General features: G+C 53.8%; 1 protein-coding gene across 6 annotated transcripts in view; it reads left to right on the top strand.

Annotated features, from left to right (window-relative positions):
* The window catches only part of KIAA1671 (KIAA1671 ortholog), a 179,711-nt gene that overhangs the window by 38,413 nt on the left and 121,011 nt on the right, over window positions 1-20,287 (top strand). For 2 of the 6 annotated variants that reach the window (XM_070626974.1, XM_070626970.1), the window contains exons 1-3: window positions 5,604-6,199; window positions 15,556-17,157; window positions 19,140-19,227. In XM_070626974.1, coding sequence (XP_070483075.1) covers window positions 6,132-6,199; window positions 15,556-17,157; window positions 19,140-19,227 — 1,758 coding nt within the window. In that variant the 5' untranslated portion in view covers window positions 5,604-6,131. Of the gene's footprint in view, window positions 1-5,603; window positions 6,200-13,537; window positions 13,808-15,555; window positions 17,158-19,139; window positions 19,228-20,287 lie in introns of those variants that run through there. The other 4 variants (XM_070626975.1, XM_070626972.1, XM_070626973.1 and 1 more) reach the window with 3 other exon arrangements.

The following is a 20,287-nucleotide window of genomic DNA, read 5'->3' as shown; positions in this document are numbered from 1 at the left end:
CACAGCCACTCAACTCAGTGCCGCCTCCTTCAGGAAGCCCTCCCCTTCCTTTCTTCCCAGCCGACTTCAGCTCTGTGGGTCTCCTATTGGCGCTGGGACAAATTGCCATAATTTAGCGCCTTCATCATCAATACAAGTTGATTGCTTTTCAGGTCTGGAGGTCAGACGTCTGATATGGTCGGCAAGAGGGTTTTCCTTCTGGAGGCCCCAGGGCGGAACCTCTTTCTTGCTTTTTCTGGCTTCCAGAGGCCGCTGCATCCCTTGGCTCGTGGACCCCCAACTCTGGTGCCTTCATCCCATTTTTTCTCTCTGACTCTGACCCTTCTGCCGCCCTCTTATAAGGATCCTTGTGATGACATTTGGGTCCACCCGGATAATCCAGGATCGTCTCCCATCTCCCAGGGCCCTCACTCAATCTCATTTGCAAAGTCCCTTTTGCCAGTAAGGTGACAGATTCCCAGGTTTTGGGGGTTAGGGCCTGGACATCTTTGGCCGGCATTGTTCTGTCTACTGTCTTCTTTCTCCCATGGGCCTCAGTCTCCCCCACTGCTGTCGGTGGCCATGTTCGCCTCCCCTGCTAGACTGCGCTTCCAGGACGAGGACTTTCTGCCGCCAGACTTGCCCGAAAACCCGCTCTGAGCCGGACAGGCCCTGTGCCAGGTGGCAGGGGCATGATGAAATGACAAAACGGCAGAGGGCACACACTCCGGAGTCAGCGTGGATCCCAGGTCTGTTAACTTCCGAAGCAGCTGACCTCAGCCAATCCCTGTGCCTTCTGAGACCTCGGTTTTCCTGCCTGCAGAATGGGGAGAATACGAGTACCAGCCCCTGGAGGTCGTTGAAGACAGCAATAGAAATTACGCAGGTAGAGCCCTGAGCACCGTGCCCGGCGCAGGGGTGGCACCTCATGTCACAGCCACAGTTGCTGCTGCGACGATTAACAGGCTGAGTCCGAATCCTGGCTCCACCCCTCGAGCAAATTGCTGAACCTCCCCTGGCCTTGTTGTCTTCATCCGTCAGGCGGGCCTCATCGTCCGCCTCCCCCCAGGGGGCCAGCTTAACTGGGGTAATTCATTTAATGTGCCGCCTGGCACACAACCGGTGCTCAATTCGTGTTGGTGGTTTCATGGTGATCATTAACACCGGCTTCCCCAGGGCCCGGCGCTTCATAGGTCGAAGGACCTCCCTCTTGCAGCCGGCCCATGTGTAACTCAGAACCTGGAGGCCCGGGTTCCGTGCCAGGAGCAGGGCCTGTCTGCCGTGCCCCGAGGCTGGCTGCACCAGGCCCTGACAGGTTTACCGGAGTGCTGGGAAGCTGGTGCCGGAGGAGGAGGAGGAGTCGGCTGGGTGCCCGAAGGGCGTGGGAGGCACAGTTACCCTCCTGGGAAAACGGGGAGAGGACGTGCCAGCCGGCCCTGCAGGTTTACTGCAGGGACCACATGAATGCTAATGGCTGGGGCGGGGGTGGAGGGAGGGTTGCCGTGCAGCAGCCGGAGGTGGACCTGAGGCTGTCTCCATCCCAGGGATGCGGTGTGGTCTGGACCACTCTTTCTGGCTTTCCTTGCATCCTGGTTTGGGGGGCTGCCCTTGGCGTTTACATCCTTTGGCGCAGCGCCCCCCCCCCCCCCCCCCCCGTTGTGAATTAAGCCTTGGGCTCTGAGGCCAGCCTTGCAACCCGTATCCACTCAGCCGGCTGCCCTTCCTTGTGGCCTCCCGACTGTGAAACTGGGGTACAACTGGAGCGTGGGCGAGGGCAGACTCCCTGAATCACTGTCTCTCCCGAACTCCTTCATCAGAGGCTATTCCTTCAGTCCAGCTAAAAGAATCCCACCCACCCGCAGGTCCCTCCACTCAGCTTCACGTTCTGCCGGTTTGTTTGCTCACTTATTTATCGTGCATTTCCAGAAAGCTGCTGCGTGCCACGTCCACCCGTAGGTATTTTACATGCGCCGTGTCCTTTAATCCTACAAATCTTTTGAGGCAGGTCTCAGTGAACTCAGTTTGCCCGTGAAGAAACTGAGCTTTCAGAGGTGAGGTGGCTTGTCAAAGACACCACAACCATTATGTTTGCTTCGAAGACTTTTGTGCATTTAACCAATTTGCACCAAACTCCCTGGATCCATTAGGAACGCTTTTGCCTGCATCTAACAGAAACCGTAACTAACAATGGCTTAAACAGTACCTTATTATTCTTTACATAACAACAACAACAAAAATCCAGAGGAGGGCGGTTCCGAGTTAGTGCAGTGGCTCAGCTGTGTCATCAAGATCTTTTCCGTGCCTCTGTCCTTCAAGTATTGCTTGTGACCTCATGGTCTCAAGATGGTTGCCTTGGCTCCAGGCATCATGTTTTTGTTCCAAGTAGGAAGAAGGGGAGCACCGTAAGCTGCATGTGCCTGTTCTATCAGCAAAGAAAAAGCCTCTCCAGAAGTCTTCTGGCCATTGCACCTTGTGTCTCTTTGGTCAGAACTGGATCACATGGCCACTCCTAGCTGCAATGGAGACGAGGAGAGCTAGTCTCTGGTTCGTTAGCCTTAAGAAGGGGAGCTGCCTGGGAGCTGGCATCTGCATTTTCTGACTCCAATACTATATTCTTTCCATTTTACTGGTGATTTCCAGCCTCATGGCCTTTTGCCATATCCACGTAACCCCTGTACCGTTATTTTACTGTCAATTTTTTTGCTTTTTTGAAAGTTAAATAACTTTTTAAAGGAATCTTTAAGAAAAATCTCTATTTCAAATTGAAAACCAGTTTCACTTTTCTTAAAAAATAGCAGTAAATTTAAATACAATGAAAGTAAAATAATATTTTAAAGTCCTTTGCTGCCTCTGATGGTCTGAGCTGGGGTTGTCTCTTCTTGATTAAAGTGGGACATTAGTGGATAATGGAGATGTGGGCGTTCGAGTCGGAGTGGCACCAGCATGGACCGTCTCGGGGAGGCCGGGGGAAGGCTCCCGTGAGCAGCACATGGGAAACAGTTGTCATACAGTGTCCTGCACAGCGCCTTAATGCTGGGCCTGGATGCCACAGCATCCGGAGTACCTGAAACCATCCTGTGTCCCACATGGGCTGCCTCCCCTCTCTGGGGAGCCCAGCAGTCTCCCATTTGGTCTTCTCTGTGTCAGGCATCAAGTCAACTCTCGGAAGTGGAACCTGGAGCTGAGGGGTCTGGACCCTGGGTGGGGTGGAGTGAGGGGGCTGTAGATCTTGTAAGAACCTCAGGCTTATCTCTAATATGTGACATCTTGAGCAGCAAATTGCCAAGGCAGTTTGGAAGTCTCTTTGGCCTGGGAAAGCCACAGAGGCTTCCTGGAAGAGGTGTCCTTTATTTATTTATTTACTTTTTTCTTCTTCTCCCCAAAGAGCCCCTGTACATAGTTGTGTATTTCTTCTGTCCTTCTAGTTGTGGCACGTGGGACACCGCCTCAGCATGGCCTGATGAGTGGTGCTGTGTCCGTGCCCAGGATCTGAACTGGCAAAACCCTGGGCCGCCGAAGCAGAGCGCGCGAACTTAACCACTTGGCCACGGGGCCAACCCCAAGAGGTGTCCTTTAAACTGCCCTAAAAGGATGGGTGGGATTTGGGCAAGCGGAAATTGTGCTGTGGGTAAAGGGCTCTGCATGGAGAAGGAGTAAGTGAAAAAGACACTCCCATCCGGGGACCCAGTCGGGAATCTGGCAGTGTAGGCAGGGCCTGCCGTATAGACCAGATTAGTTAGCTTGGGGCGGGCCTTGAATACCTTTGCCCAAGCGATGGACGGTGAGAGCCGTTCATTTCAGAGCCGGGGAGCAGCGTGATCAGCTCTTCCCAGGGTCTGAGCTTTGCGCAGAAAGCAGCCTTGGAGCCAAAATAAGCTAATTCCTCCGAAAATCTGTTTGTACTTGGAGGGAAGTACTGATATTTTTTCTGAAATGCAGTCTGCGTTTCTCAGCCTCCCCAAAGAGAGCGCGTGGTGCTCACACTTTTCTGAGTCCAGCGTTGTGCCGTGCCTTGTAGTGAACTGAGCTCTGAGGCTGAGACTCCTCTGCTGTGAGCATCAGCTCCGGGGCTGGGCCTTCCTTCCTGCCCGCTCTGCCAGCGCCGGGCCGGGCCCAGACTCACCTCGAGCTGTTCTCATCGCCTTTGCAAACCTTACAGTCGAGTTTGCGATGATCCTGCCTTAAACGAGAAGCCAGGAGAGCTCCCGGGGAGGGCACGGCGGCCAGGGCTGGTTTACTGCTCCTGACACATCTTTATGGGGTCAGCCCGAGGGGAGCGGTGGAGGACTCTGACCTCGGAAGCTTTGAATTCAGTCAGCACGAGATGTGTTTGCCTTACGTGGGAGGGTCCGGGTCTTCACATCTAAAAGCTCTAAAAAAGGCGTACCCCTCTTTGAACCAGCCAGCCCACTTCTAAGCAAAATTTGTCTTGGGAAAATAATTGCTTGTGGGTGTTCATTGCGGCGTTGGTTTTAATGGTGCATAACTGGAAACAACGTAAAGATCCAGTAGTGGGGGATGGATTAGCTAAGCATGAGAGCTGCATTTAATAGAAAACTACAAAAGCATTCGAAATGACTGGAGAGGTGGTGCAGCTACGGATGTGAAAGATGTTTATGACATATTTTGAAATTAAACAAGAAGCAGCAGGTTCCTAAGTAGCGTGCCTGATCTGATTCCATTTGAGGGGTTTTTTTTAAAGATTGGCCCTGAGCTAACATCTGTTGCCAGTCTTTTTTCCTTCTTCTTCTTCTCCCCAAAGCCCCCGAGTGCATAGTTGTATATTTTTAGGTGTGGGTCCTTCTAGTTGTGGCATGTGGGATGCTGCCTCAGCATGGCCTGATGAGTGGTGCCATGTCCGCGCCCAGGATCCGAACCGGTGAAACCCTGGGCCGCTGAAGCGGAGTGTGTGAACTTAACCACTCGGCCACGGGGCTGGCCCCTTCAATCTGGTTTTGACAGCTTGCCAGTTACATTGGAAATGCGCAAGTCGGTGCGAGTCAGAATGCTCATAGTGGCTGTTGGCTCTGAATGGTGGAATTTAGGATTATTACAAACATTTTTGCTCATCTATATTTTTGAGTTTTTCTGTTGTTGTTATGTGGAGCACCTGAAAGGATCTAGTGAAAGGGCGGGAGTCGGCTAGAATAGTGTAAGAGCTTTCGATACTGTAAAGAGGGGAGTGTCACATCCTCGGTGGAGTCCGGTGTCCCAGGGGACTCAGTTTTCCCCATTCCAGAGCAGACGTCTGCAGACTCTTTCTATAACAGGCCAGAAAGTAAATATTTTAGGCCCTCTGGGCTAAACAGCCTCTGTGGCAATTACTCAACTCTGTCTTAATATCTTGGGAAGAAGCTATGGGTAATCTGTGTAAATAAATGGTCGTGGCCGTGTTTCAATAAAACTTTATGTACACAAATGAGCGGGGGGGCCGGATGTGGCCTGCTGACTATAGTTTGCGTATCCCTGATCTAGAGAAAAACAAACCAACAAAAAAGCAGCTTGATTAATGGTTTCAGTGAGTGTGTTAGCCAGTCCAGAAATAGCCTAAATGGTAGGAAGGAACAGGCCAATGAAAATTTGAAAAGGCGGATGTTTAAATAGAGGCGTCGAGATAAGTGGTAATATTCTTTCTGCGGATCAGCACTTGCACCTGGATGAGGGGTGTTGGGCTGAAGTTGGGGCCTGGATTGTGCTTTGGGGCGTCTAAAATGCAGATTAGCACGTTAAAGGCTCTGAAAAGTCTTGCCGGAAGGAGGCTAGTTTCCAGTTGTTGGACCCGGCGTTCTCCAAACGCTGTCGGTAAACCACAAAACCCTCCTGTGGGTGTGAACGTGTCCTGCCTGCATCTGATGGTCCAGGGAAAAGTTGGGAAAAGCCCCTCGGACGGTTCCTCTGGATTCCAGAGCTCAGAATGTCAGATGTGCTGAACTTGAACGCATTCCAGCTCGAAATTTACACAGAGGTCAAGACTATGCCGATTAAGGCAATTCTTACAGAAACTGTGCGCGGTCTGCAGGAATCGTGGCTCTCACTTCTTCTGCCAACGGGGGATTAAGAGCTGCATTTAGGCCCCCAACCATCATTTGCTGAGCACCGGCTGTTGAGAGGGAATCACAGGTGACCAGGAGAGTTAGAACCCGCGTCTCAGAATGCGAAAAGCTGGGCTCCGTGGAAGACGAGCCAAGTGCAACAGGGAGAAGTGGACGGCGCAGACCCGGTGAGTCTGGGAGTGACTGAGCCAAATCTGAATCACAGAATCTCTAAAATCACGGAATTTAGTGACCCCTTGTTTAGCCTCTTGTTTTGTCGGTGGGGAAACTGAGGCCCAGAGTGAGGGAGGGATTTGCCCAAGCTCTCACTGCGAGTGCGTGGAGGAACTGAGACCAACGCTAGAGTGAGGGACCTACTGTGTGATCGTTTTTATGAAATATCCCGAAATGGCAGATCCCTGGAGGCAGAAAGCAGATTGGTGGTGCCTGAGGCTGGGGGAGGGGAGAAGGGGGAGGGACTGCTAACGGGCACGGGGTTTCCTTTGGGGCCATAAATATGGAACTAGAGAGAGGTGATGGTTGCACAACATGGTGCGTTTACTAAGTGCCACTGCCGTGTACTCTTTGAAATGGTGGAAATGGTGAATTTCATGCTATGTGTATTATGTTGTGTTAATTCAAGTGAACAAACGCGCACAATTTTTTTTTCTTAAAGATTGGCCCCTGAGCGAATAACTGTTGCCAATTTTATTTATTTATCTTTTCCTTTTTCTCCCCAAAGCCCCCAGTATATAGTTGTATATCCCAGTTGTGAGTGCCTCTGGTTGTGGCATGCGGGATGCCGCCTCAGCGTGGCCTGATGAGTGGTGCCACGTCCGTGCCCAGGATCTGAACCAGCGAAACCCTGAGCCACCGAAGCAGAGCGCGCGAACTTAACTACTTGGCCACAGGGCCGGCCCCAAAGTACACAATTTTTAGAAAATTGTGCCTCTTGGACTTTTCACCAAGATCCCCTCATGTTGCCCCAAGAAGGGTAAACAGACAGGCTCACGCTGGAGGACTGTGTTTCTCCTGTACCTTTGGGCCTTGGCTCATGCTGATTACTCCGCTGGCCCTGACCTCCTCCTCTGCTTGGCTGACTCCTCCCAGTCTCCGCTCAGACATCACCTCTTCCAGGAAGCCATCCCTGACTACTCCACTCCTCCTCCGGGCTTTTACAGCCTCACTTTCTGTCCCCACCAGGGCGCCCCTGAATTTTATGGTGTTTGACTTCTACCTCCTCCGCTAGACTGTGTCACCCACTGTGATCAGCAGTGGGGTCTTCCTGCTTCCCACTGTGTTACCAGCGAGGGGGGCTGGGGGGCACGGCCCAGTGTGGACTGTGATGGCTTTTAATGGAGATCTGCCATCAGCTGAGTCAAATGGTGATTAGAGCCTAAGCATTAGGTTTTGTTTACATTTGTTTTTAGTTTCTTGCTTTTTGTTTATTGTGGTCAAATACACACAGTGTAAAATTAATCATCTTAACTATTTTTAAGTGTCCAGTTCAGTGGCATTAAGTACATTCCCGCTGTTTTGTGACCATCGCCAGCATCCATCTCTAGGACTTTTCCATCCTGTTATACTGAAGCTCTGTCCCCATGAAACACTGACCCCCCATTCCCCCTCCGCCAGCCCCGGGCAACCACCATTCTACTTTCTGTCTGTATAAAGTTGACTCCTCTAGGGACCTTGTATAAGTGGAGTCATACACTTGGGCCCTTCCGTGACTGGCTTATTGCGTTTAGCAAAGTGTCCTCAAGGTTCACACAAGTTGTCTCATATATTGGTACGTTACTCCTTTTCAAGGCTGAATAATATTCCATTGTGTGGATGGACCACATTTGGTTTATCCATCATCCATCGATAGACATCTGGGTTGTTCCCAGCTTTTGGCTGTTGTGGATGATGTCGCGTTGGACATCGGTGTACAAGTATGCGTTCGAGTCTCTGCTCCTGGTTCTTTGGGGTATGTAGCTAGGAGCGGGATTCCTGAGTCATGTGGTGGTCCTGTGTCTAGTTTTTGAGTATCTGCCTCACTGGTTTCCGCTGGGGCGGCACCATTTTATAGTCCTACCAACGGTGCGCAGGGCTTCCAATGTGTCCACATCCTCACCAACACTTGTCGTGTGTGTTTTTTTGGTAGTAGCCATCCTGATGGGCGCGAAGCGTCCTTTACATCTGTGCATCATAAAAAAACAACTGTTCTAGGTAGAAATCTGACAGAGAGGGAGGGTGGGGTCAACGTAACTCCAGCCACCCACGGGCTGCTCCCTCCACACCTCCAGCCTCGGTCTCCTCCTCTGTAAGATGGGGTTCGTGACAGGAGCTGCCTCATTGTTAATGAGGTCATCCTTGTCAAGCACGTAGCACCCTGCCTGGCACACAGTATCTGCTTCGTAGATAATAGTTTTTTTGTTTTTTTGAGGAAGATCAGCCCTGAGCTAACATCTGCTGCCACTCTTCCTCTTTTTTGCTGAGGGAGACTGGCCCTGAGCTAACATTGTACCCATCTTCCTCTACTTTATATGTGGGACACCTACCACGGCATGGCTTTTGCCAAGTGGTGCCATGTCCGCACCCGGGAACTGAACTGGTGAACCCTGGGCTGCTGAAGCGGAATGTGCGCCCTTAACCACTGGGCCACTGGGCTGGCCCCGATAATAGTTATTTTTGTTCTTAGCATTCAAAAGCTCTGAAAGTGGGCAGGAGAGAAAGTTTGCACCTCCACGTTTTGAAGCGGTGGAGAGAGCACAGCTCAGAGGGAACTTCTGGTACTGAGGCTCAAAAAGAAAACTGTTTGCACAAACAACATTAATGGAAATAAAAAGGAATTTTAAAATGAAAGGGAATGTTAAAATTTTAACATTCTACGAACAATTCCATCCCAGGTCCCCGACACTTTTTGTTTTCCTTTGTCCCTGTTCTCTTCCAGACCTTGACTGTTTGTGTCAGCAATCTTTGCTGTTGTCACAGCCTTGAGTACAACAAGATGTCCCACTGCCACCGTTTTCCCAACAGATTATCATAAGCGCTTTTCGCTTCCGTGCGCAGACCTCCCACCCTCACCTTCAGAGATGTAGGCCAGCCCCTCCCTGTGGCTGAGAGACTTTCTCCTTTCGTGGAGAGAGTGGGTTATTGCTAGGTGTTTGCTATTCTAGCCACAACAACCATCTTTTCCGATCGCAGACTCAGGCCGTGGGGCGTGAGGGGCCTTTAAGACCCTTGGGGCGTTCTGGGCATGCTGGGAACTGGAGGTCTCGTCTGCCTGCCAATGTTGCAACCTTTGGGACATTTCAAATGGCTTATGAGTCCTGAGTTTTTTCCAATAAGGGTTATCACCCCAAATCCAGGCTGCGTCGTTGCTGCTGCTGGATAGATAACACTGCAGTGGACATCTTTGCGTGTATGACTTTCCCTTCTTTTCGATTCCTTCGTAGGATAGGTTTTTAGAAGTGAGATTACAGGGTCAAACATAAGTGAGTGTTTTGGGGGGAGGTATGTGGTGGAGAAAACACTTGATTTGTCGTCAGAAGATTTTAACTCCAGCTCTTGCCCTCGCCAGCATGTCATTGAGCTCATTTTCTGAACAGGGTTTTTCTCATCGGTAGAATGGTGGTAACACAAGGTTGTTGAGAGTATTAAATGAGAGAAGACAGAAGCTGCCCAGAGTCACATAGCATGGTGCCCAGCTCTTGATGGAGCCTTGGAAATTATCAGTTGCAAGGGAATATTGCCAAATTGCTTTTATAGCTTCCATCGTCCCTGGGCACCAGTGAGCATGTCAATTTTCCCGCACCCACGCCTGCGTTGGATATTATTATTTTCTTCTTTCAGGATGCTCTCCTTTCAGGTAATTTTGCACACTGACTTTGTGTCCAGTGTGGTGTCAGACCCCGGGGATACAGCTGTGAGCCGGACCCAGGAGCCTCCTGGCCAGGAGCTCCCAGTCCAGAGCAGGAAGTAGAGGCGGCGATCACTGCTGGGCGAGGGAGAAGCAGCAGGAGTGAGAGTCCAGAGCCCAGAGACACCTGAACCTGCCCCGGGGCCATCAGGGAAGGCTTCCTGGAGGAGGTGGTGGCCCTGGCGCTGAGACTTGAGGGATGAATAGAGAGTAGCCAGGCAGTGTGGGCATGGCAGTGCAGAGGCATGAAGGCGAGGAAGAGAACAGCGTGTCTCGTGACCTGTCTGGGGTCCATTGTGCTGGAGTAAAGGAGTGCGTGTGAGAGACAGACAGACAGACAGATGGATGAGGGTGTGTGTCAATCATTAGACTGAAGCTGGAGAGATGAAGAGGATCCAGATCCGGCTGGGCCTCCAGGAAGGAGCGTCACATCTTTATCCAGAGGGCGGTGGGGACGCACGCACGGGCTTGGAGCCAGGGAGGGACGTGGTGGTGCCTGTCGATCTCAGATTCACTCTGGCTGCTGCTGGGAGAGTGAATGTCCCTTCTCGGGCTGCCCCTGTGGCACAGTGGTTAAGTGCGCACGCTCCGCTTGGTGGCCCAGGGTTTGCCGGTTTGGATCCCAGGCATGGACCTAGGCAGTACTCATCAGCCATGCTGTGGCAGCCGTCTCACATACAAAATAGAGGAAGACTGGCACAGATGTTAGCTCAGGGCCAATCTTCCTCATCAAAAAAAAAAGTCCCTTCTCAGTGATGTTTTCCTGCCACTCCCTCCTTTATGGTCACTTACCTAACATTCTCTATCTTGCTTAGTTAGGTTGTTTCTTGTCTGTTCCCATCATCCTGATTGTCAGCTCTATGGGAACAGGGCTGTCTACATGTTTTGTTCACTGCTGTGTCCCCGTCACCTGGCCCAGTGCCTGGTACTCGGTGGGTGCTCAGTAATTGTGGAATGAATGAATGAATGAATGAATGAGTGAGTGAGCCAGGGCCACAGCCGTGGAACGGAGGGAGAGGACGCATCCCCTGCAGTAACCTGGGACCCTGGGCCCTTTCCGTCTGGGGCTGTGGGTGGAGGCACCACCTGCGTCGGCGGCAGCCTGCTCTTCTGCGAGGACACGGCGTGCACTGGGCCCTTTGCACAGCGCATCACCCAGGATGGGTGCGCAGAGCTGGGAGCCCAGGTCTCGCTCCGGAAGACACCTGGGGGAAGGTGTCAGGACTGGCTCGCCCCCCTCACCAGATGGTGGCCTTCCCAGGAGACGGTACCCAGAGCTGGCTGAGGGAACGCCTGGTGAGCGCCCAGCTCAGATTTCTGGGCGTAATGATGAAGGACCAGCAGCAGCTGTTGGAATGAATCAACGCCTCTGAGTTGAAGTGCGAAGCTGCCAAACTGTTGGGTTTTGAATGGAAATGTTTCTCTTGCCTTCTCGCTGCGTGGTTCTCTCGGATTCCCCGGGAGACGGTGAGCTCTGTGGCTGCGCCCCCAGCACCCAGCACGGAGCCTGGATTGTGGAAGGAAGGTCAGAAGGCGGGAGAAATGCATGCTCTGGAATGACTCTGTCTGATTTCAGAAATTATTGGTCTTGCTGATTCCCTGCCCCCAGAGAATGGTTTTCCCTGCGTGAAATTGTAGGAAATGGGAATTTGAAACTTTGCAGATCAGCTCAGGGAGATCAAGCCGATCGAGCAGGTTCTGCGACAACAGATCCCCAGCTGTGGCGACCCCCACGGCTTGAGGACAGACGGACATCCTCTGTCTCCTGCTCTGTTGCAGCCCCTGCCCTCCCAGATCAGCCTTGCTCCCTGCCTGCCCCCTGTGCCGACCTCCATAATGGTTAATACAGATGAAACCGGAGATGGCTCACGCTCGGTCCCCGTCTCTCTTTAGGGATCTCTTGTTTACCTGGCTGTGGCCACAGTGCTAATAAATTTAAAAAGAGCGAGCGCGGTCACCCTCGGAAGAAATAGGAGCTGGCCTCCGTGTGAGTGGGCTTCTGAAATGTTTTGGAAGAGACTAACATCTCTTAAATTAACCATGACATATGTGATGCATTTAAAGTAAGGTTTCCAAGCATATATTTCCATCGGTTTCCTTATATTTTACAACAGGTTAAATGAAAACCTGAGAATCATGGGTTTCTAGGTTTGGGAAGGACTTCAGAATAGGATTTAGCTGTCCACTGGGGTGGTTTAAAAACTTCTTTCTTGTCTCTTGTTCGTTCATTTATTAGTTGATGCATCGACTCGTTCGTGCAGCCATATTCACATGCCAGCTATTTGCCAGGCGTTTTCAACGGAAATGGGAGAGGAAGCCCGAGCTATAAAGGGCATTGCAGATAACAGAGACGCTGCTCTGGCTAGGAGGGTGCGGACAAGAAAGCCTTCTGTCTCTGTCCTTGCCTGTTTCCTTGCTCGCAATATGGCCACTGAAGTGGGTCCAGGGATCCCAAAGTGGGGCGACATTTGTGTGCCACTGATCCTGAGTCAGCAACCGTCTTCTTGGCGACTCTTCCTAGGGAAATCCACACAGAGCCGCGTTCATTCCACGTTCGGGCAGACGAGCTGGTGTGACAGTGTGGGGTCAGCGTCACAGCGAGTATCCGACAGCGGGGCTCCATCCTGTGGTCCATGAAACCGGTGGGCCCTCTTGGTGGGGTAGGTGGGGTGAGCTTCCAGCTCAGCTCTTCACAGATCTTTGGTTTTGTCATCCCGTAGCAGTTGACCTATGGCCACTCCAGAGCTTGCCAGAGCCAGAGGAACGCATCTGATGTCCTAGACGGCTTAGTGCTGTGACATTCATGGCACCTGTACTTATTCAGAAGCTTAGAAGAGTGGGGCGCGGGCCCAGGAGAATCTCTCTTCCTTCGTTTATTTATCCACACAATAATTATTTATTTGGTGCTATTGTATGCCAGGCCACTGTACTAGCTACTGGGGCTTTGCAGTGCCTCTGGGGGCTTACCGTGGAGAGGGAAAGGCTGATGTCAACTGAAGGATAATGTAACTGTGTAGCTGTGATGTGTCCTGCCCTGTATCTGTGGGGCTCCCTGGGCGTGTAAGAGGGAGAGTCCTAGGTTAGCGGGGGGGTGGAGATATCTGAGCCCTGATCTTAGGGGTGGGCCTGTGTCTGTGTGTGAGCGAGAGAGGTATCCCAGAGAACAGGTGCAAAGGCCCTGAGGAAGCATGTGAGGACCTCCAAGAGATGCAACATCCCGATACTGCTGAGCAGGGGAACCAGGAGAAACAGCTCCTGAATTAGCCAGCACTTTGAGCGCTCAGAAATCCCCTCCTCCAAGCCGAGGGTGTCTGCCGGGACCACTACTCCCAATTCTAGGCAGTTAATCCTCCTGTTCCTGCACCCCCACGTCACCCTTTACAAACCATGATGTTTGTTGCCCCGTGTTGTAATTGCTCGTGTGTGTTTCTCAGACTGTGAGTTCCCTGAAGGCAGGGGATAGTCCTTGTTGCTCTTTGTGCACACAGTAGGCGCTCAATAAACGTGCATTGGAGGAACAGGGGAGATTTTTATTGAGCACCTACTGTGGACTCAGCACTCTCTCTGCGCACGTGTATGTATCAGGCGACCAAATCGAAAAGCTGAAAGGAGCGTGAGTTTTACAAGCGGGAGGAGATGCCAGCCGATGCAGTTGGAGCTTGAAAGCTTTGGCGCCGTCTGTGCACAGACTGCCGGAGCTCGGGAACCGAGGCTGTCGCCCTGTGTCTCCCCAGACCTGCCGACGCTCAGCCTGCTGGGACGAGCCTCCCCTCCCCCGCCCGCCGCTGCCCGGGGACCGGGACAGGGACGGCCCGCTCCGCTCAGGATGAGAGGTGACAGCGTTGGCTTTCTCCGGCAGCCACCCGTCCCCGGCCAGGGCCTGCCGGCTTGGGTGAGTGGGGGGGCTGGCGTGTCCAGGGGGTGCAGGGCGCCTGCAGCTTCTGCTGGGGAATTTTCTCCCCGTCCTTTGCATCCTGTCATTGTCCTGTGTCTCGTGTCCGGGATGTCTGCGTCCCAGAGCAGGGTTTCAAGCGGTCACGGCAGCTGGCTGTAGAGGTGAGCCGTCCTGATTCTGGACAGGCCCCGGGGTGCGTCCACCCGGGGTCGTTGCAGACGGAATTCTCCGGTTCTCCCTAACGGTCCTTCCGTCCTGCCCCTAACCGTGTCTAGACAGTGTTCTCCGGTTTGGGAAGAAGGACTCTGTTAGCACCGTGGAGCGCGTAAGGAGGAGGAAATATCAAAATCTGTCTGCCTTTCTTTCCTGCAGGCTGCGGAGTGAGTCAGAGCTGGGGGCAGCAGCGTGGGGCCCCGGGAAGGGAAGCAGGAGGCTGGCGTGGAATGAAAAACCTTCTACTTTTAGTCCATCTCGGGGGGGGGGTGGTGCAATTTGGCAGGGAAAGAGAACACTGGTGTGAAGGGCGGGCAGGGTTGGCAAGGAATCGAGAAGAGCGACCTGTCTGGCACTTTTGAAGACCAGAAAGGAATAAGCGTAATTTTGAAAAAGGCGGGGTTTAAAAGGGTGAAGACTTGAGGTCGAGGTTCAGCTGTGTGATGGCAGGCAAGTCGGGCGACCTCTCTGGGCCCTTTCCCTTCATCTCCATGATGGAGATGCTGCTAGTCCCTGCCTTTCGGGGTTGTTGGAGGATTGATGAGAGAGGAGGCTGCTGCCTTGAGAGAGCAGAGCTCATGGCTGGATGAACAAAGGGGCTTATGCCTGAGCCACTAAAAACGGGGCCTGATAAGCATCGTTCCCACGTCGTGGGGTTGTAAGGAGGATGTGATCTATAAAACAGAGGAAGCACTTGGCTTATCTTGAGCCCTCACTCGTGGTAAGCTCTGGCCGGTAGCTGTTAACTCTTCTTGTCGAGACTGTGGAGGCAGCCAGCATAAAATAGGCGGTCAACAGAGGAGAACCCAAAAGCAAACAATAACAGCGGGGGAGTGAAAAATGAAGATGCCTTTTTTTTTTTTAAGGCATCTGGAATGTCAGGGGAGGGGAAAGATAGGGGACAATCTGATGGACGTGAGGGTTGAGGCTGGGGTTCCGAGGCCGATAACCAACTTTGTGACCTGCGGGACCCCAGCTTTGGGTTCCTGTGTGAGCTGGGGCTGGTTACTTACCCTCTCTGTGCTTGGCACCCACCACAGGGATGTAACGAGGATCAGCTCAGAAATGGGAAAATGCCTTAGGGTAACAGGAGTGAGAGGACTCAAGGACTCTCACTGGGGCTTAGGCTGGGCGTGTGTGCTGGGACCTGGGTTCGAATCCTGACTTTGCCTCTTACTGTCTGAGTGACTTCAGGCCGGTGACTTGGCCTCTCTGAGCTGGTTTCCTTATCGGTACAGCAGAGATAATCACTTTTGACCTTAAGGGCTGGCCTTGAGATTCTCCGAGTCAGGAAAGCCTCCATGAACCTTGGTGCCTTTTCCGGACCCTTCGATCTGGAAGGAACTTCAGAGACGGCCTTGAGTGCCCTCTCCTTGCCCAGAGCTGAGAGGTGGGAGACTGGCCCAGGCTTGCCCGGTGAAGTCAGCAGAGGGCTATTGTCCAGACCGGGGGCTCCAGGCTCTCGGTCCTGCCCCCTCAACCTCTCTGTTTCCACCCAACACTGACTGAATTTTAAATTGCCTTTTTTTCAGTGGTTGCTTCTCCATTTCTGATTCTCCTCATCCCCATGGACCCACAGCCGTAACCATGGTGACACGGGTCGTCGAGGTCAGCTCCATAGCGTCCTTGACGGGAGTGCCAGGCCTCGGGGACATCGCCAAGGAGGATGCCCTGACACGGACCTACTTCTGCCAGGCCGGGGACGCCCCGGGGGCCCCCTCGGCGCTGCTCCTGGACGGGAAGAGCACCCTCCGCAGCCCGGCCCGCTCGCTCCCCCTGCCCAGACTCGCCCCCAAGCCCTTCTCCAGGGACAAGGCCCCCGACGTGAAGCCCCCCGTTGTTGCGTCCTTGCGGCCCAGCCTGGCCAGGCCGTCTCCTGCCTGTGGGGTCCCCCAGGACGTGGCTGCAAAGGCCACGAGCGAGAGGATGCCCGGCCTGCTGGGGCAGGAGGTGGGCGGCGGCGAGGGCCTGCGGATGAGCTCGTCTCTGTTCAACAAGCCCACGTTTCTGCGGCCCAGCCCCAGTGCCACGGTTCTCTTGGAAACCACCCAAGCCGGGCCCTCTCTGGGCCCAGGCAGCAGGGACGGGGCTCCGGAGGCCAACACGAGAGTGTCCCAGGAGGCTCCGTCGGGTCCGCGGCCTGAAGTGGCCGCCAAGCCTGCCCTGCCCTCCCGGAAGCCTGGGGGGGCCCTTCCCCGGCCTGGCCCCCTGTCGCAGGACACAAGGCCGGCTGCCACCCAAGAGGAGCCAGGCCCCCCCGAGGCTCTCCCGAAGGCCAGCCGCGTCGAGGCCACGGGGGGCCCTGCCCCGGAGCCCAGGCCTCGCCTGAGGAGAAGGCCGGTGTCGGCCATTTTCATCGACTCCCTTCAGCCTCAGCAGCCAGGCCCGGGGGGAGCAGCTGCGGGGGGCAAGGCGCCCCCCACCCCTCCTGAGAAGTCCTGGGTGAGGAAGCCCAGGCCCCTGTCCGTGGACCTCACCGCCCGCTTCGAGAGCAGAGAGGCCTTGCTGAGGAAGGCGGCCGCCGAGGCCACCGTGGGTCCCGGCGCCCAGCGTCGTGGGCCGGAGGGGTCCGACTCCGAGCCCAGAGTGGATGAGAAGTGTTTGCTCAAAGCAGAGGCGCCCCTTCTTGACCCGGATTCGCACTTCCTGGAGGTGGCCAAGAAGATCCAGGAACGGAAGGAGAAGATGCTGTTTAAGCAGGTGGAGATGGGCAGCCTCGGTCCCCCCAGGGGCACGGCCAAGGTCACCCCCACAGAGGACCAGAATCTTGGGGAAGGGAGAGCCAAGCTGGACGGGGACTTGGAGAAGGCTCCCAAGTCCCCTTCCTCCAGGCTGGGGAAAGGCCCAGAATTTGCTGCCGGGGAGGTCCTGGCGCCGGCAGAGTGGACCTCCAGGGGCAGCGTCAGGAAGCGCATCAGCCTGTTCGGGGAGGAGAGTGCCACGGCCTTGGCAGCGGGGTCTGAGCCCCCACGGGCCACTCCTGAGTCCCCATCCACCACCCCAGAGCCGGAGAAAGCAGGTGTGAGCGTCCAGGAACGGATCAAGGGCTGGACGGCCGAGGGCTCCGAGGCCAAGCTGGAGATCAGGAGGAGGGCGTTCCAGGCCCGGCCCCTGTCGGCGGATTTGACCAAACTGTAAGTGGGGACATCCCACGGGCGTCACCCAGCCCCCAAGCTGCCTCGTGTCCCCCCACCGGAGACCCCGCAGGGAAGGAAACCACAGGGAGCCAGGCTCCATGCTGGGCACCTGCCACCCCCTCTCTGGGTTTGCCCGCAGCCCCGAGAGCCAGTGGCCTCAGCTTCTGTTTCTCCGATGAGGAAGCTGAGGAGTAGAGAAGTAACACAGCTCCCCTACGGGTACCTTGTGTGCCAGCCGCAGAGCTGGGATCTTGCTTTCCTCGTCCCTTCTCAGCTTTGCACGTTACAGGGGGAGGTTACGTGCCCATTTTGCAGAGGCGGTTGGGCAAGGTGAAGTACCACAAGGAAGTTGGGAGCCCAGTGTCCTTCCAGCTCTGCCTGTCTCCACAGCTGAGCTTTCATTTCCTGAAGACTGAGGATGCTGCATAGACAGCCTAAACGCCCCTCAGCGGCCCGCAAAATAAAATCAGATGGGTCTTGAGCCTCGGTTCCTTCATCTCCAAAATGGAAATGATGCTGAGACCTTCCTTAAAGGATGAAAGCAGAGAGCTAGAGAGCTGATGTTGGGTTCGCAGTGCCCATGGGAGCCCTCCCTGCCTCGTAGCTCCAGATGATGTTATTAATCCCATTAGTTCATATGATTTTCTGAGCTTGCCGGATCTCTGACGTCTCTTGCTCCTTTTTTGTCCAACAAGTGGCTGCTCAGCTACCACAGGGAGATGCCACTGGGCGTGTCCACCAGCTCATTAATGACACGCATGCCACTGACACGCTTTGTCTGAAATGGAGCTTCCAGGGGGTGGGACCTCTGGGCAGCCTGCCCTCCTGGCCCTGGGAACCGGGGCGGCCAGCCCAGCCAGAGTTAGCACAGTGGCTCTCAGCGTTCAGAATCACCTGGAAAAATACCGATGCCTGGGCCCCACCTGGAGAGATCCTGATTCAGTTGGTATGGGCACGGCTCACCTTTTGATAGTTTTTAAAAGTTGTCCCAGTGATTCTCATGTGCCGCCAGGCCTGAGAAGCCCTGAGTTCAGACAACAGAGAAGGAGGCCCCGCTGCTGCCAGCGACCTCACACGCCTCCTCTCGCTGTGTCCTCCTGCTGCCTCGAATGCTTCCCATCTGACGGACGGGGAAACTGAGGCTCCGAGTTTAGAAACAGCTCGTGCATGGCCTCACGCCCCCTGGGAGGCAGACCCTGGGCTGCTGGGTCAAGTTTAATCGGTCTAATTCCTCTCCCCTCCCTTTGCTCTGCAGCCCCAGCCCTGAACTGACCTTTAGGCATCTCCTCTAGAGAACGCTTCAGAGGTGGTGACATTCTAGCCCCAGAACTCCCCTTTCTCCCTCTTTCCCTTCACAAGTGGGGAAACAGGCCCAGAAAGCGACAGTGACTTGGCCAAGGTCCCCTGGAGAAGCAGAGACAGGCCAGCGCCCCCCACATTCCATGACAGCCCGCTGCCCCCAAGTCCCGTGGTCCGCAGTGGGCTGCTGTTGTGCCCGGGGTTGCTAACAACAACCATTAATGATCCCTTCTGGGGCATCTTCCCTGTTCCTTAAACACCCTCTTGTAGCTATTAGGGCCTTGGGTGGCCTCTTATCTGCCCTACAAGAGATGGTGGGGAGGTGTTAATTATCCCCTTTTTATAGATGAAGAGACAGAGGCTCAGGTGGGGCCACAAGCCTGACCCAGGCTCTCGCACTGGGGAGGCACTAGAGCTGGGACGAGCACCCAGTTCTCTTCACCCAAGCCTGGGGCTCCTGCCACCCCGGCGATGCTGTGTTTAAGGTAGGCTGTCCCCGCCGGGCCCTGCTCGGTTTCGCCACCCGAAAGGAAGTGTCTTTTCTCAAAGCAAATCAGACAGCGTTGCTTTGATGATGTCAATGCTGGCTTCACCCCTTGGCTCCTGAGCGAGTGACCGGGCTGGGCTGGAGGGAGTCACAAATTCTGGCCCCATGAGAGTCACTTGGACCTCTCTCCCAGGTTTTCGAGTCCTGCTGCAAGCACTGAAGTCAGATCCGAACAGTGTGCCGAGCCGGGTGGCGAGCTCTCGAAGGAACGCGGAGAGAAGGTGAGGGGCAGCTGGGTTCGCGCATCTTCTTTTCCACTGGGTGCTTGTTCTGAATGCAGAAAGAGCTGGCCTGATCTTCAAGGCCGGGGAAGAACCAGAAACCTGTCGTGAACCACGAGACATTTCTTCCTTTGATGCTGGGACTTTTAACGTCCCTTCTGGCATGATGGGTGGTGATTCCCTGTTCCTCAGGTTAAATGCTGTTTGCAAATGTAATTGTTGGGTATTTATTTTTTTCTCTGCAGATGGGAGGGGGGACGTGGCTTTCCTATCAAGGAATGCCTGCTTTGTTAAGAAATGAATAAAGAATAAGAAAATGTTCATAGAAACCCCCTCAATTTCCCTCATTGTGGTCCCTGCTCCCTTCCCACCCTGACTCGTCACCCAGCAGCAGCAGAAGGTCAATGACCAGCAATTAAATTGCTTAAAAAGTGTTTTTATTGAGTCTGTTTAATAAAACAAAAAAGCTCATGAAATGACTTCTAGGTATAACTGGTTTGTGGTTCATGCTTTCTGCAGAGTTCTAATTTTTTTAAAAAACAGCTTTATTGAGGTCTAATTGACATATAGTAAACTGCACATATTTAAAGTGTGCAGGCTGGTGAGTTTGACACACGTGTACATCTGGAACACTGTCATCCTGGTCACATACTGAACATCTCCGGTCACATAGTTTCTTGTTTGTAATCCCTCCCCCCCCAGGCAACCACTCATCTGCTTTCTGTTACTATAGATTAGTTTGCTTTTCTAGATTTTTATAGAAATGGAACCAGTGCTTTCTTATTTTTTTTGGTCTGGCTTCTTTCGCTCAGATTTTTTGCCTTTTTTTTTTTGGTGAGGAAGATTGGCCCCGAGCTAACATCTGTGCCAATCTTCCTCTGTGTTATGTGGGACACCATGATACCATGGCCTGATGAGTGCTAGGTCTACGCCCAGGATCCGAACCTGTGAACCCTGGGGGCCGCTGAAGCAGAGTGCGCAAACTTAACCACTACGCCACCAGGCCGGCCCCAAGAATAATTATTCTGAGATTCATCATGTTGTAGCGTGTATTGATAAT

The sequence above is a fragment of the Equus przewalskii genome, chromosome 7 (genome assembly GCF_037783145.1).
Source record: "Equus przewalskii isolate Varuska chromosome 7, EquPr2, whole genome shotgun sequence".
In the NCBI taxonomy this organism is placed as follows: domain Eukaryota; kingdom Metazoa; phylum Chordata; class Mammalia; order Perissodactyla; family Equidae; genus Equus; species Equus przewalskii.
The sequence above is the reverse complement of the archived record's forward strand: the minus strand, read 5'-3'. Positions and strand labels throughout refer to the sequence as shown.